The 17147-nt window shown below is 43.3% G+C and overlaps 1 protein-coding gene across 7 annotated transcripts in view; it reads right to left on the bottom strand.

Moving 5' to 3' along the window:
- Nucleotides 1-17147, bottom strand: part of SNX4 (sorting nexin 4) — a 167484-nt gene that overhangs the window by 4396 nt on the left and 145941 nt on the right. For 4 of the 7 annotated variants that reach the window (XM_033946750.1, XM_033946749.1, XM_033946748.1 and 1 more), the window contains one exon: nucleotides 14535-14680. In XM_033946750.1, coding sequence (XP_033802641.1) covers nucleotides 14535-14680 — 146 coding nt within the window. Of the gene's footprint in view, nucleotides 1-5583; nucleotides 8225-9077; nucleotides 9170-14534; nucleotides 14681-17147 lie in introns of those variants that run through there. The other 3 variants (XM_033946752.1, XM_033946751.1, XM_033946753.1) reach the window with 3 other exon arrangements.

The raw sequence follows: 17147 nt of genomic DNA, 5'->3' as shown, positions 1-17147 counted from the left end.
GAAGAATATGTTGAAATGGGAAACTAGTTATTTAGGTGTAGCTCTGAGTAGGTGTTTATTAGATACTAGTTTTTTAGCCCGATACATTAACGGGTGCTAGAATAGATATGTAGACTTTGGCATTTCTTTCTTTCTATATGTCTGTCTTTCTCTCTCCCTGCCCCCTTTCTTTCTTTCTGTCTGTCTTTCTTTCTGTCTCTCTCCTTGCCCCGTCTATCTGTCTTTATTTCTGTGTCTCCCCCCTGTCCAGCAGTAGCCCTCCCTTTTGCTTCCCCCCTGTCCAGCAGCACCCCTTACCCGCTCCCCTTGTCCAGCAGTAGCCCTTCTCCCTTCCTTTTACCTTCTCCCCTGCCAAGCAGCATTTCTCCCTTCCTTTTACCTTCTCCCCTGTCCAGCAGCACCCCTTCCCTGCTCCCCCTGTCCAGCAGTAGCCCTTCTCCCTTTTATCTCCCCCCTGTCTAGTAGTACCCCTTCTCCCTTCCCTGCTCTCTGTCCAGTCATAGGAGGGGCCTTAGGCGCCTGAGCCAATCTGGCCCTAGGATCCTGTGGGTTGGGCAGGGGAAGGGCGCGCCTACCTCATTTGGATGGAGGCAGGCCTGCTGGCTGGACGGTGCGAGGACCTGTCCGGCCAACTTGCAGGTAAGCCCGAGGGGGGGGTTCCGGGGTGGGAGGTTTTGATGGGGGGGGGGGTCGTTGGTGGGGGCAATCAGGAGGGGTTGGGCACCCTCCTGCTGCAATCGTCGGGTATGGGGGGGTCTACTGACAAGAAGGGTTGAGCACCTTCCTGCCGGCGATTGTGGTTTCTGTAGGCAGTAGGAGTTGGGCACCTTCTTGCTGCGATCATCGGGAGAGGGGAGACTGGCAGCCGTTATACTAATCATCGCTGGGAGATCCCTTGCCGTGATTAAGTATAGCGGCTGCGTCTACTTACCATGTAGGCCACTTAGGGCTGGCTAGGTTCACCTAAGGCTACCGCCTAGCCTTAGGCGGGCTTGCGGGCCTCCCTAGGCTCCTTCAATATAGGCAACCTGCCTGGGGAGCATTTTTTTAGAAAACATGCCTCCCGACTGGCTGATTAAACAGCTGTAGGATGCCTACAGCTGCCTACAATCGGAACACACTTTGCAGAATTGGGGCTTAAGGGTTTTATTATAGCGGATTTCTGAATGATACAGTTAAGCTTGATGATTTTTTTTAAGTATTTATGGCTGGTTTTATTCTTCGCTATGTTGGTACAATTGTTTTTATTTGTTGAATGTTTTGAATGGGTCTTGCTTTGAAAAGGCAATCTACAGATAGAGGTGCTTCTAGTTAGTTCTAGCTGCAGCACTGAAATATACTTTGAAGCATGTTTTATATTCAGGGGTTGTTGTTTTTTTTTTTCAACTGGTATGCACCGGTATAGAGTATCACAACCTTTTTTCCTGCCTTCCACAAAATGTCCTATTCATCCCATTACATCTTATTCAAAATCTCCAGCTTGTTCTTTCTTTCCACATGTGCACAAGCTAGCCTCAGACCTATGACTTTTAGATTCAAAGGCAACCATCTTCCAGGTAGAGCTATTCTGAGCTACATAGCTACATATGTTTATAGCCTGCAATACCTTCAGTTTGATACAAAAAATAAGGGAACTGTACAATATCAGTGAATTACAATTCAATACAAAACTGTACATACACTTTACCAGCTGGAACAAAGCCCTGGTGAACCCATCCCCTAAGGCTGATTCTGCTTGAGTACCAGCATCATTTTTTTCTAGCAAAAAATGCACTGGTTATATTAACCTCTTAAATGGTGACATTAAATGAGGAAATATGCAAAATGAGGGACAATCAAAGCATTTAGAGACAAGATTTATCCTCCAAGAACCACATATGGAGAACCACATATTGTACATCTTTGTTCTGTGAAAAATAAAGGGTGCCTACACCAACAGAACAAGACTTTTGTAAACTGCAAAAGAAAATTATGCTACTATCATATTTAAGGTACCTAAGTATTTCCACTGAGTACCTCGAAATAATTTATTAATGTTTTCAAGAGAGATGACCAAATGACAGACATCTATCATACAAACCTGAATGTGAGAGGCAAATAAAACCACTTTGGGCCAGCTGCCTTACTAGTTTGGGGGTAAGAGCATATTGTTTTCATTTTGATGCTGAACTCTCCTTTCTGCACTGCAACTGACAAAATTATGGGTTCAATATTGGATCAGGTATTTCCTGTTCTGGCAATAAACAGGAAGTACCTGGTTTTGTATTTAAACCTGTGGCAGTTTAAGGAAGAGATTGCAACAGCAAGGGCAAAATAACATGCTCTTTCCACTGTTTAAAGGACACGGTAAGGAGCTGAGTAGTAGAGGAAGCCTTTTGAAAGGTAGCAAACACTTAGGGGGGATGAAGCTAAAAAAAGATGATACCGGGACTGAAAGGATACCAATAAGTGTTTGTCTGTGAAGGGGACAAGTTCCAGGGTATAAACATGTGTCCAAAAATTGGGTAAACAATGGCATTTCTAGTGCGACAGACACATTATTCCTGAACCTTCGGGTAGACACCATTCTTGTGAGAATTCTCGTAGAGAGCCTCTTTAGCATTCTTTTGTTTCACTTCCCATCCCTCTGGGCTTTCCTTAAATTCCTCAGTTGCCTCTACAAGCGAGATGTAGGAAACTCTCTTCTGCTTGTGTTTATTTTTCAATTAAATTTGGAAAGGCCTGGATGATCTCATGGCCAGTGTGCAGGATCGCAAGCCCCCTAGGGGGTCATGGTACAGTAATTTTCTGACCTCCAGATGATATTGCCAGTTCTCGGGAGGGCCTTCAGACCAGAGACCATTTCAAAGCCTCAAAAATTTGGAAGGGCCAGGCGCTCCCAATCTTCAGGATCCTGCTCCGCAACAGCTCACAAGAAGCAATTATGATGCCAAGCCTCCATGCATCAGAGGGAGGTTATCAGCCCATTGGGGAACGTGGGTGGAGATCATTTCAGACCATTGGGTGCTGGACATTATACAGGAAGGGTACAAGCTTGAATTCTTTTGTCCCTCCTGGACCTTCTTCTGAAATCTCCAGCTTGGAAGTTGGAAAAAAAGCAGTCAAAATCTGAGCAACAGTGTAAAGGCTGCTGGATCTGGAAGCCACAGAACCCATACCGCAGGAAGACTCGGGCTCTGGCAGATACTCAATAGACTTCACAGTGCCCAAGAGAGGCTCAGAAGACTGGATGCTGATTCTAAACCTCAAAGCGGTAAATGTGGCCCTCAAGATACCCTGATTCCAGATGGAGATGGTGAGGTCGGTAATTGCTGGGGAATTCTTCACCTCACTGGATTTGATGGAGGCCTATCTGCATATTCCCATTTTTCCAGAGCACAGGAAGTTCTTGCATTTCTATGTATTGGAACAATATTTCCAGTTCAAGGCCTCACCCTTCATGCTGGCCAAGGCACCATGGATCTTCATCAAGGTGATGGTTGTAGTTGCAGCACACCTGCGCAGAGCTGGTATACGAGAACATCCATATATGGATGACTGGCTGATAAGAGCCCAGTCCGAATCTGAAAAAAGGCTGGCTGTTCAAAGTGTGATTCAGCTGCTGCAGAAGCTGGGCTGGGTGGTCAAGTTTCAGAAAAGCCACCTGGAGCCGACGCAGATCTTGTAGCATCTAAGAGTCCGATTTGACACAAGGGAAAACAAGGTGTTATTCCCGGAAGCCCATAGAGAGAAGCTTCTGCATCAAATAAGGGAGTTTGGAGTGAGACAGCTCTGACAGCCTGGCATTATTTGCAGGTGATGGGATTAATGACTGTGACCATGGACATGTTCCCCTGGGCAAGGGCGCACTTGTGTTCACTCCAGAATGCAGTCTAGCCTGGTGGATGGAGCCTCAGTCTCTAACCAGAGAAGATTCCCTTCTCATCTCTGTATGGGTGATTCTGATGATGAACGTCAGCCTTTATGGCTGGGGCGCACATTGTGAAGGGCAATCAGTGCAGGGATGTTGATTCAGAAGAAGTGATTGATCAACCACTTGGAACTTCAAGTCATCCGCCTGGCGCTTTAGGCATTCAGAAGCATGCTGCAGAGCAAAGTGGCAAGAGTTTCTCAGACAATGCAATGGGGGGCAACCAAGAGTGCCACTCTATGCTTAAAAGCCCAGATGCCATTTCAATGGGTGGAGATCAATTTCTTGGTGCTCTCAGTGGCACATGTGGCAGGAATGGACAATGTGCAAGCGGATTTTCTCAGCCAGAAGACCTTAGATCCCAGGGATTGGTCACTGTCTCAGGAACCCTTCACCTGTATTGTGAGTCAGTGAGGGTGTTTGACTTCATCGGTGGCCAACAAGAAGGCAGCTCGGTTCTTCAGTCAAAGATACGAGTCAGGAAATGAAGGCCTGGATTCCCTAGTGCAACCTTGGCCAAAGGCAAGACTTGTTTACATCTTCCCTCCATGACCCATGAAAGGCACACTTCTGCACAGGATCATGATGCACCAAGGGCTGGTGATTCTAATAGCAACAGATTGGCTGAGCCGACTGTGGTATGATGACCTGGTCCGTCTCCAATGGAACCAAGGTCTCATAAGAACATAAGCAATGCCTCCGCTGGGTCAGTCCATCACGCCCAGCAGCCCAACAGGTCCAGGACCTGTGCAGTAATCCTCTATCTATACCCTTTTCCAGCAGGAAATTGTCCAATCCTTTCTTAAACCCCAGTACCGTACTCTGCCCTATTACGTCCTCTGGAAGCGCATTCCAGGTGTCCACCACACGTTGGATAAAGAAGAACTTCCTAGCATTGGTTTTGAATCTGTCCCCTTTCAACTTTTCCGAATGCCCTCTTGTTCTTTTATTTTTTGAAAGTTTGAAGAATCTGTCCCTCTCTACTCTCTCTATGCCCTTCATGATCTTGTAAGTCTCTATCATATCCCCTCTAAGTCTCCTCTTCTTCAGGGAAAAGAGACCCAGTTTCTCCAATCTCTCAGCGTATGAAAGGTTTTCCATCCCTTTTATCAGACGTGTCGCTCTCCTCTGAACCCTCTCAGACTTCCAATGTCATCCGTGCTTGCTCTGAATGATCTGGAACACTTTGGGCTTACGGTATGGCTCTTGATAGCATGGTGCTAGCATGGAAGGCTATTCAGACAAAGTGATGTCCACCCTTCAAAGATGTAGAAATAAAGCAACTCTAACCACTTATGCAAAAGCCTGGAAGTACTTCCAAGCTTGGTGTGTTCAGAGAAGTGAGGACCCGAACGGCTTCAATTTTTGTGGTGCTCGCCTTCCTGCAGGAAGGAATGGAAAAAGGTCTAGCAGTTGGCTTCAAATTGCAGGGCTCTCAGGTTTTAGGCCTAAGGTTAACAAGAGTACCGTAAGCACACATCCAGATGTGGCCAGGTTTTTGAAGGGCACTTTGCACTTTTGTCCTCCAGGCCAACAGCTTTTTACCCCAGGACAAGCAGGCAGCCTCGCAAGCATACTTGCTTGTAGAAAACTTTAGAAGTTTCGAGTCAGCCACACTGTGTAGGGATGTCACACAGGAAACACACACACGCAGTCTTAGAGTCGGGATGGAGGCGCTGCCAGGGGCTAGCTCCGAGTCCCTTTTTATTATGCTTCTAAGCTAATGACATCATAGTAACTCCCTCGTTACACATCTAATGATTGGTGGATACAATGGTACATGCTTTTACATTGGTGGAAACACAGGTACATGCTTTTATATCTTGATCACCTGCCCTTTGCCTCGTGCTTTACCTCGTGATCACCCTCAACTCAGCACTTAGACAAGGGCCTGATTAACACGTGGACAGCACCTGAGTCTTTGCACGTCCTCAATGCCTGTCAGCTGATGTCATTTCCAAATAAGGACTGCTTGATTAAGATAAGGGTTAATATGTGACAGGGATTTTGTTTCAAGAAGGGAGGGGGGAATGAGGAATGATTCAGTATTCATACACAAGGGCAAAAGGTCAGTGTGCTGAGCTTGCCTTGTATTGGAACATTACTACATCTCCTCTTTCCTTACTATTTTTAAAAGCCTTATAAAGATAAGGCAAATCTGATCAGGATAATTTGGATAGTGACCATAAAATGGACTTATGAATAAGTTAAACAAGGAAGGCAGGCATAGAATAACACAACAGAGAACAATCAAGAGGCCTGTTCCAATGAGGATCCATTGGCCAGATGGGAACCCAGACCCATAGAGCATGCCACCACTCTGGTGAGTTATCTTTTTCTTGATTTAACAAGCTAAGTGCTGTGTGAGGTATAATCGATGTTTTTTTTTTTGTTTGTTTGTTTGTTTTTGCAAATGCACAAGCTAAGCGGGGTAAAGATTTTTAATTCTATAATGCTAACCCAGGTACATCAACTAAAGAGACTGTCAAAGACATAATTTCAGCTTGTGAGAGCAAGGTAATATTACAAGCATACTGGTCAGTCCAATATCTAACTGTCAGAGGTTATAGAGACAGAGAATCTTTCATTAGTAGTCCTGGGATTAATCAGTTGCTTTCTATTTACCATGGCTGCCCCTAATCTACTCAGGCAGCTTTGGGTATTGTGTGTTAAAGTAGCAGGGATATCCTGCAGGCAGGACAAGGGGAGCATTAATATATGAAATATTTGCAAAATGTGAACAGTTCCACAAAGCTAGTCCACTGTTAATGCAATTTCTAGTACAATTCTTACCCTAGCACATGACAGATATTTAGGAGTTGCTACGAATGGGGGTATAAATGGGCATGGCATCCCAGGGTAATTTTCTGGCTACATTTTCCCATGATGTAAACCTGGTACATGATACTTCAGCTTCAGTCATAAAATTGGTTAGTAGGGAAATCTTTCTTATTCCCCTTGGCGCTAACTTAATCATTTCCATATAGTGCCTCTAGAAGCTTCAAAATTTAATGTGTTGGTAGTAATGTTTTATTTTTATATGCACATTTCAAATATAAAGACACACCCACAATTCACACACCTAATCAAACACATTCTCACACACAATCTGGGGCCCCAAACACGTCACACGCATATCTATCACATATTCAATAATTACTAATAAGGTGCATATGTTATAATCAAAATTGTGAGTCCCTATATCTTCCTAAGCCAGACGGAGGGGTCTGGCATTAATCAGTATTCCCTAGTAGATATGTGATGCATATCAAAAAAATTCCTAAATGTCCCAAAAATAAGAGAACCTCAAAATTACGTTCCCTATACCCATTAGAGCCAGGCATAGTAACCTAGAATTAACTGCATTAAGATGAAGAAGAAATGTCCAGTGCAAACCCTAAAAAGCCCAAATATATGCATAATATGTACAGTTAACTCATGTGAAGGTGATACAAGCAAGGAATACACACAAGACAGATTTTGTCTTCTTAGACTGTGGTGCAAAGGCCAAGTTCTCAATTAAATTTAAATCGTTAAAAGAACTTGTGATGAGTCAGCAAATAAGCAAAAATGTAAATCACTGCCACATGTGGGACAGGCCTATTACCTGCGACAGGTGTTACAGTACATAAAAATATGGGACAAACAAAGAGTTCTTTTCTGAGAACAATGCATGAGACAATAATAAAGAAATTTTACAACAGCTAACAATATCATAATATGCCTATTAGATTACGCAAGAAATCATAATTATGTTTCAGAAGTACAATTCAAAGAAGGTAAATTAAGATTTAATGGCAATAAATATAGAGGATTCTCTGAAGATCTGCAGTGCTACTATAAATAGCTTGCATGGTGTGGGTGTATATTTTTTGACAGAAAGGTATTAAACCATAGTACAAGTTTGTTAAATTAAAAAAAGAAAAGCACAACAGTTGAACACCTAATGTGAAAATTATCAGTCTCTTTCAAGGTGAGAATGGAAGCTTTAAACGTGACCCCAAGTCACAGGTTCAGTCTTAGAATAATGCTTTCTTTTCCGGTCGTCTTGCTGTGGTATAGGAACTTGTGGTCTCTGTAAGATGGAATCAAATTCAGGAACAGGATTCTGCAATTGTTGATGCCAGGACATTCCCTTCTTCTTCTGTAGTTTTTGAGACTGGAACAGGTAGCATGTCCGCGGCTGTGTGTGCCAGTCAAATGTGTCTGCTCGGCACCCAAATCGAACCTGTAGGAGTTGAGACAGCGGCATAACCCCTTCCCCAGGGTATTAAGGGAGCAGGTGCATGCCAGACAGGATTAGGAAACAGTATTCTGAAAAATAGTTCAAATGGTTAATAGTGAACAAAAAAGGGATAAAGATATTTGAACCTGTATCAAATTAGGAACGGCATATTCTGTTTTAATAAATAAGATGTTAATGTACGGTTTGCTGTGCTAAATATGGCTTGTCCTGTAGAATTATAAGGCAAACCGTGAATCAGCTGGATATCCCACTGTAAGCAAAACTCAGAAAAAGCATTGGAAGAATATGCAGCACCATTGTCTGTTTTCGGCTTTCCCATAACTGCAATGCATTGTAACATATGATTAATGACTTGATTCGTTGTTTCTCCTGTTTGTGATGTTACTCAGAGATAACCAGAATAAGTGTCAATAGTAACGTGCAGATGTTTCCATTTCCCGAAAGGGGGATATTGTGTGACATCCATTTGACACACTTGATTTACTGCAAGTCCCATTATGTTTAAGGCTCTATTTCGTGCCTTACTAATTAGAGAATTATACATGTATTGAGGAGAGCTGATATTCTTAGGGGGTGTATGTGGTAAATATATCCATTCCACTATATGTAACCGATTATCTGGGGTTAGCTGGCCTAAAACCGCAATAGGTTGGCGTTTCTGCGGAAGGATTAATAAAGAAAGTGCTATATTATCCTGAATCCTATCAACCCATTGCGTTAATAAATGCTGGTTAATAATCTCTATCACTTTTTGAATGTCTCATGTCATATAGATCAAATCTGCAGGTTGTTTGCAACAAATTACCAAAATAATATTAATATACAAATATTAAATTGTGTCCAAACAATGAGGACCATTCGGGTCTTTATCTGCCGTCATCTACTATGTTACTATGTTAACATGATTCAAAAATAGCTTACCTTAATTGCAATTATCTTGGAAGGCATTCCATATCTGGGGACAGTCGTAAAACATTTTTCTTTTCACAAATGAAAGACGTGAAATATAACAACTGTAAATTACAAATTCATTTAGTATCACCGTAGAAGGCTGCTATCTTAAAGAGATTACCTGTCAAAAAAATTTAAATTAACCTCTGCGTTAGCCCTGCCATCCAGTTAATGATTGGTTTAACCAGAGTGAGCAAATGCTATGAAAGGGTACATTTTACAAATATAAGAGGTTATAAAGATAAGGTTAAAATCCTTATCCTCTCTCTAGAGCTTTAGACCAACTCCTCCTTCGCCAAATTCTCTTCAGTCACACACAAAAAGCACACATTCATGCAGGCAGACAAGAAAAACACACCTTCTTACTGGCAGACAGTCCTATCTGTCTCACACACAGACGCAGCCTCTAAATCCTGCACCTACAAACCTCTAACCTCATCTCCTGGGGGTTTTTTTGTGGGGGGTTGGTTTTTTTAACATTTTGGACAAGTATTTGCCTTGCAGTGTCGTTTGAAGTGTCCTGGCTTGCCACAGCCATAACGGCCTTTTAGAATGGAACTTTTTTGTACTGCAGCTGCTAGAAGGCTCATTTGATATGTTTGTTTGCCAATGTCAGCGCAAGCGCGCATCATATCGGCCAAGGTAACATCTGCCTTGTTGCCCAAGTCTTGCAATGCCTTACGGCAATCTAAATTGGCATTGTCTTTGGCTAATTTCATCATTAAATCACTTTGAGCCTCCTCATTATCTGCATGTCTTTGTATGGCTTCCTGTAACCTGTGTATAAATTCTATACACGGCTCAGGAGCTCCCTGTTTGATGCTTGCATAACTTTTAACTGATGATCCCGAGGCTAACTGATCTGGGGTATAAAGCCCTCCAGACTGTAAAGCTCTCCATTGAGCCTCCCTTTTATATTCGCTATCCCACATAACATATTGACCCGTAGTCAATACCATGCGCATAATGTCTTTCCAATCTTGTGGTATTAAAGTATGCGCTCCAGCCATGGATTCAAATAACCTGGCTGTGAATTATTTTTTAAACCTGTCTCTGAAATATATTTACAAATGTCTCGCAACATTGCAAAGGATAATGGTTGATAAATAGCTATTTGTCCTGGACCATTAGGATTTTGGCATATGTGACTGGATAGGCTTGAGTTAAATCTTTTCATGTCCTCTGCTGCTAATTGCCCTTCCTCTCTGGCCTTTTTTTATCATTGCTTGAAACGCGCTTAAAGGTTGCGCTAATGTTTCTGCCTTTTTTTCCTTTAAATGAGCTGGGGATACCTGTGCTGGAGGTACGATTTTTGGATATGTGTTCTGACTTGAATAGTCAGTTGGGGGGAACAGTTAATGAAACCATTACCACCTTGGAAGGCGCCTCTGTATCCACCGTCTCCAAGGCACACTCGCACTGATGCCATACCCATATGGCTGCCGAGGCCAGAGGCTCAGCATACAAAACTTTCCTGACTCTAAGCCAATCTTCTAATTTTAATAATTCCTTTTCTGGATACTGGGAGCAGTGCTCTCCTATCTCTTGTACTAAACAGTTTAACTGAATCAGAGGCCTCTCTATCTGTATGTCTCAGAACATACGTTAATTCTTTCACATGAGCACGCTGTAAATCTGACAGGGAATTCCCATACTTACTCGAAGGGATCCCGGAGGATGAGGTGCACCAAGTCTAATCATCAGACGGAGCAAGCAGGGCGAGAATCGGCAAGAGTCCCTGTTCCCAGCGCCACTTGTAGGGATTTCACACAGGAAACACACATACGCAGTCTTAGAGTCGGTATGGAGGTGCTGCCAGGGGCTAGCTCCGAGTCCCTTTTTAATATGCTTCTACGCTAATGACCAAAAAAACTCTGTGGAGTGACGATGTTCCTAAATGGACTTTATTTGAAAGTGTCTAAGTTCCAAAGGTACACTGAAATCATCCACATAAAATAAATTCATCCACATAAAAATAAATTCATCCACATAAAAGCCTTAAAGGACCTAGTCCGCTAGGGATACAGGACCCAACACGGTCCGCGTTTCGACAAAAAGTCTTCTTCAGGGGTCCCTGGGGGTCCTATAAAGGTGAGTAAGAACATAAGAAGTTGCCTCCGCTGAGGCAGACCAGAGGCCCATCTCGCCCAGCGGTCCGCTCCCGCGGCGGCCCATCAGGCCTATTGCCTGCGCAGTGGTCCCTGTCTATTTCTATAACTACCTCTTGCTCCTATCCCTATAACCTACCTCTACTCCTATCTGTACCCCTCAATCCCTTTGACCTCTAGGAACCTATCCAAACCTTTGAAGCCCTGTAACGTGCTCCTGCCTGGGAAACAATTGTGTGGTGAGCCTTTAAGGCTTTTATGTGGATGAATTTATTTTATGTGGATGATTTCAGTGTACCTTTGGAACTTTGACACTTTCAAATAAAGTCCATTTAGGAACATTGTCACTCCACAGAGTTTTTTTGGTTTTCTCTGGATTTTCTTCTTTGTGGATATTTCGGGGTCAATTCCTTTTGTTCTAAGCTAATGACATCATAGTAACTCCCTTGTTACACATCTAATGATTGGTGGATACAATGGTACATGCATAAGAACATAAGCAATGCCTCCACTGGGTCAGACCTGAGGTCCATCGTGCCCAGCAGTCCGCTCACGCGGCGGCCCAACAGGTCCAGGACCTGTGCAGTAATCCTCTATCTATACCCCTGTATCCCTTTTTCCAGCAGGAAATTGTCCAATCCTTTCTTGAACCCCAGTACCGTACTCTGCCCTATTACTCCTTCTGGAAGTGCATTCCAGGTGTCCACCACACGTTGGGTAAAGAAAAACTTCCTAGCATTCGTTTTGAATCTGTCCCTTTCAACTTTTCCGAATGCCCTCTTGTTCTCTTATTTTTCGAAAGTTTGAAGAATCTGTTCTTTTCTACTCTCTCTATGCCCTTCATGATCTTGTAAGTCTCTATCATATACCCTCTAAGTCTCCTCTTTCCAGGGAAAAGAGTCCCAGTTTCTCCAGTCTCTCAGCATATGAAAGGTTTTCCATACCTTTTATCAGACGTGTTGCTCTCCTCTGAACCCTCTCGAGTAACGCCATATCATTCTTAAGGTACGGCGACCAATATTGGACGCAGTACTCCAGATGCGGACGCACCATCGCCCGATACAACGGCAGGATAACTTCTTTCGTTCTGGTAATAATACCCTTCTTCATTATACCTAGCATTCTATTCGCTCTCTTTGCGGCCGCTGCGCACTGTACCGTCGGCTTCATTGTCATGTTCACCATTACCCCCAAGTCCCTTTCTTGGGTACTCTCCTTCAATAACATCTCTCCCATCATATAGCTGTACCTTGGGTTTCTGCTTCCCACATGTAATACTTTACATTTCTCAACGTTGAACTTCATCTGCCATCTCGTCGCCCATTCCCCTAGTTTGTTCACAATTCTTCGCAGTCCTCTTTAGTCCGAGCTCCACTAAATAGTTTTGTGTCGTCCACAAATTTTATTATCTCACACTTCATCCCTGTTGCTAGATCATTTATAAATATATTAAATAGCAGCGGCCCAAGCACCGAGCCCTGCAGGACACCACTCGTGATCCTCCTCCAGTCCAAGTAGTGGCCCCTCACTCCTACCCTCTGTTTCCTACCCGCCAACCAGTTTCCGATCCATCTATGTACGTCTCCTTCCACCCCATGATTCTTCAGTTTCCGGAGTAGGCGTTCATGGGGCACCTTGTCAAAGGCTTTTTAGAAATCTAGATATATGATATCTATGGGGTCTCCTCTGTCCATCCGTTTGTTAATTCCTTCGAAGAAGTGCAATAAGTTCGTTAGACACGATCTCCCCTTGCAGAAACCATGTTGGCTGGTTATCAGAAGTTTGTTTCTTTCAAAATGTCAGGATCCTCTCCGTCCCCACCCGTCCCCGTCAGGATCCTCTCCGTCCCCACCCATCCCTGCAGAAATTACCTCCATCCCCGCCCGTCCCCATAAAAAGCAGCAATTACTTCTGACAGGATCATCAATTCCACAGTTTCTTTTGTGTTTGTGCTGCTGTTTTCCTTGTGGAATCTCTTTGGTGGAATCCTTTTTTTGTTTTCTGTTCAGGTAATTAACTTATAAACCCCCTCTTTTACTAAGGCTGACGTGTCCATTATATTATATGGACGAACCCTGCTTCCAAAGCCTTCCATCCCCGTGGGAGTCCCGTTGGCTAGAAGGGGGTCTCTGTGGGAGTCCCGTGAGCCAGAGGGGGGTCCCCGTGGGAGTCCCGTGGGTTAGGGGGGATTCCCGCGGTATTCCCACGATCCTCGTTCCCTTGCAGATCTCTAGTCCCGAGAACCTATGGCAGCCATTCGGAAAGCAGCACAGGGCCGAGCGGGAGTGTGTAAAGCTTTCTCCTGACGTCCGCGCTCCTGATCTATGCGCCACTGGCCAGGAAATAAGGAGGATTCCGGCACAGCAAAAGCTGCGATCACCGACTGCAAGGTAGGTGCCGCAGCACGGAGGGAGGGAAGCTGGCTGGAGCTGCTGGGCCCACGAGCAAGGGGGTGGGATGGAGCCAACAGACCCATGAGCAGAGGATAGGTAGGCAGGATTTTAAAAGATACGGGAGGGCTGGATAGTGGGCTAGCTGGCTGGCTTGGGGCTGGCAGCCACTACATGTGCCTACCATTAGACGTGCCCACCACTAGATGTGCCCTGTATCCTGTCATGGCCTACCATTAGACCACCAAAGGGGGAACAGGGTACAGGGCACACCATTTGGTTCAGAATTTTTTTTCTTGTTTTTTCCTCCTCTAGAGGTGGGTGAGTCTTATGGTCTTATGGAGCGAAAAATACGGTACATTACAAGCATGAGGTTAAACAACTTTAGCATCACTATTATATAAGAGCTTGTTTAGGTACGCGATGCACAAATGGAAGAAATAAATAAATAAATATTCAAACTATGTGGCATTGCCTAGACAGTATTTCCCTACAATGAATTACAAGTGCAGTTTGAAAAGATCAGTAAAAAAAGCAAGTTAAATATTTTTTTTTAATTTGACAAAATCTATTTTTCCAACGGGATAGAAAAACTGGACACTTACTGGACTAAGTGAATAGTCCTTGATGGAGGCTTTGTTGAGAAATAGAACTGTTTTTAAAAATCAAGTTTCAAGTTTATTATAAATTTGATTAATCGCTTATTCAAAATTCTAAGCGATGTATAAAACAGTAAAATTACAAATTTCTGGGGGAAACAAAACAAATGAATAAGACTAACCTGACAAAACATATTAAACAAAAGGAAAAATGGGGAAAAATACTTGGTTTTTTTACCGAACTTTTCAAACCACCGACATATAAAGCAGTGTAAAATATTTCAGTATTTAGTGAAACCAATCCTGCTGAAAATGCAGCAACAATTGTACCTGCTTTCCACATTTTTAGCCTTCAACTCTTCTTCTTCTTCTTCTATCTGTTCTTCTAATGATTTTATCTTTGCTTCTCTTTGCTCTTGAGTTTCCTGTCCAAACAACTTGCTGGTCATTCCTTTCAAAGAGAAGGTCCGCACAGTCTAGAAGTAAACAGAGATGAGTATTAATACATGATGTATACTTTATAAAACTCTTCTATGGTTGTTCAAGTGACATTACAAAAGCTACAATTGTTTTATTTGCTAAAATATATCAGCTGGTTAAGGATTAGCACAAAAAGAAGAAAAGTTCAGCCATAAAGATCAATGCAGGTAAGAAAAAGCAGAGGGATCCCAGGCTAATGGTGACCAAAATATTTTCATTTTAAAGAAATGAACTTTAATTAAAATAAAACATATCAGTCCATTGAGGAACTAAAGCCATGTGAAGCTCAGAAAAGTCCAGTCAAGTTTCAATTCATGGCAAAGCTTGACATATTTCAGTGCACTCACACAATCTAATCATAATCTGAATGTCAAATAGAAATATCCTAGTAGCAGAAGTGACCATTGCAAGAACCATAAAATAAAAGGGAGGGTAATGGGAGTTCCAATTAAAACAGTGGTCTCAAACTCAAACCCTTTGCAGGGCCACATTTTGTATTGATGGGTACTTGGAGGGCCGCAGAAAAAAATAGTTAATGTCTTATTAAAGAAATTACAATTTTGCATGAGGTAAAACTCTGTAGTTTATAAATCTTTCCTTTTGGCTAAGTCTTAATAATAATATTGTAATTTATAGCTAAAGAGACATATGATCAAGAAACTGTTTTATTTTACTTTAGTGATTATGATAAACATACTGAGGGCCTCAAAATAGTACCTGGCGGGCCGCATGCGGCCCTCGGGTCGCAAGTTGGAGACCACTGAATTAAAACTATATATGTGAATACAAATAATTATTACCTTAATAACCAAGGGACCTTGATAAAATCAACACTCCAATCACACTGCCAGCTAACTTAGCCTACAAAATAGTAAAACAACTAAGGAGAACTAAAAGAGGAGACTCTTTTTTAGAGGCTAGTAAATGGTAAAAAGTGTGAAAAATAATAAATAAAATACACCAAATTGTATAAAATTGTGTAGTACCAATGTTAAATGGGTGACCAGAAAAGGAGGTTATGTACTTAAGCTCTTTTCCAGTAGATAGGTGAGACATTCTAAACAAGTGGGTTGTGTCCCAATGGCCGCATGCCATATGCAGAAGAAATCCAATCTGGAATTTTTCTCTGACTCTGCTCTACTTCAGTGTGCACTTTGGCTCCACCTCTAGTTAGTATCCAAGCACCAAGATCCACCTTAGAAATATGAAGTAGAGACACCCATGGCAATGAAGTCCATAAACAAATGTTCTGCTCAAGAAGTTTGCATCAAATAATGCATCAAAGGAGCTCAGAAATGACCCCTGCAGAAAACAGTAACATAAATACAGATTCTGCCCACACCAAGGGTTGACTGACATCCAAGAATAAACATGGAGAACCAGAAACAGACAGTATGCAGGCACAGGAAGGACAGGGCAGGAGTCTAGAATGTCTTACCTATCTACTGGAAAAGAGCTTATCTCAGGGTAAGTACATATCATATTTTCCCATGTATAGGCCGCGGCCTATACATGGGTTTTACAATTCCCTGCAGTGGGTGTGGCTTCCTTATATGGGGTGGCCTATCTAAAGACATTGTAGATAAGCTGCTCCATTGGAAGATCAGCTGCAGAGTCTCCCGTACCTGCAGCTCCCTCCTGGATGGCTGTCGGCTGCCTTATCACGGCCAGTGATGCAGGGAAGGAGCAATCTTTTCAGCATCCAGCCGGCCCCGCGCTGCTTCAATGCCTGCGCCAGTTCTTGCGGGACTTGCAAGTCCCACGAGAATTGACGCAGGCATTGAAGAAACAATGCGGCGCCAGCTGGATGCTGAAAAGAATGCTCCTGCCCTGCACCACTGGCCACGAGGAGGCAGGAGGCAGTCGGCGAAGGTATTTACTGGGGGGGAGGGATGTATAGGCCGCTCCATTGTATAGGCAGTTTTAGATTTTAAAACGCTTAGATAAGCCGCGACTAGTAACATGGGACAGCTTATCTAAGAGTTTTAAAACCTACATCGGCATTTCCTGTGGCCTATAAAGAGGGCAGCCTATACATGGGGAAATATGGTAATCTTTTCCAGTGCAATAGGTGAGACATTCTAGATAAGTGGGATGTACCAAAGCAGACCCTAAAAGCTAGGGTTGGCTAACTACGCTGGTCTGCAAAACCGAGAACCCAAAAGGCAGAGTCCTGTTTCACCGCTACATTCACACTATACAACTTGGCAAATGGGTGCAAGGAGGACCACATTGCCGCCCTGCAGATCTCCTCAGGAGAGACCACACTAGCTTCAGCCCACAAAGAAATCATAGTTCTAGTAGATTGCGCCTTAACGGAGACAGGAGACTGTGTCCCGGACAGCTAGCAAGAGGCAGCGCTGTCGCTCCTGCTTTAGGAAGGCATGAAGGAAGGGTCGGTCATCGAATTGGTAGGCCGATTTTTATTTTTTTTTTATTGAATCGATTCGAATCAATTCACCT

Source organism: Geotrypetes seraphini, chromosome 5 (genome assembly GCF_902459505.1).
Source record: "Geotrypetes seraphini chromosome 5, aGeoSer1.1, whole genome shotgun sequence".
NCBI classification, from domain to species: Eukaryota; Metazoa; Chordata; class Amphibia; order Gymnophiona; family Dermophiidae; genus Geotrypetes; species Geotrypetes seraphini.
Note: the sequence above shows the minus strand (reverse complement) of the source record. Positions and strands in the feature narration are given on the sequence as shown.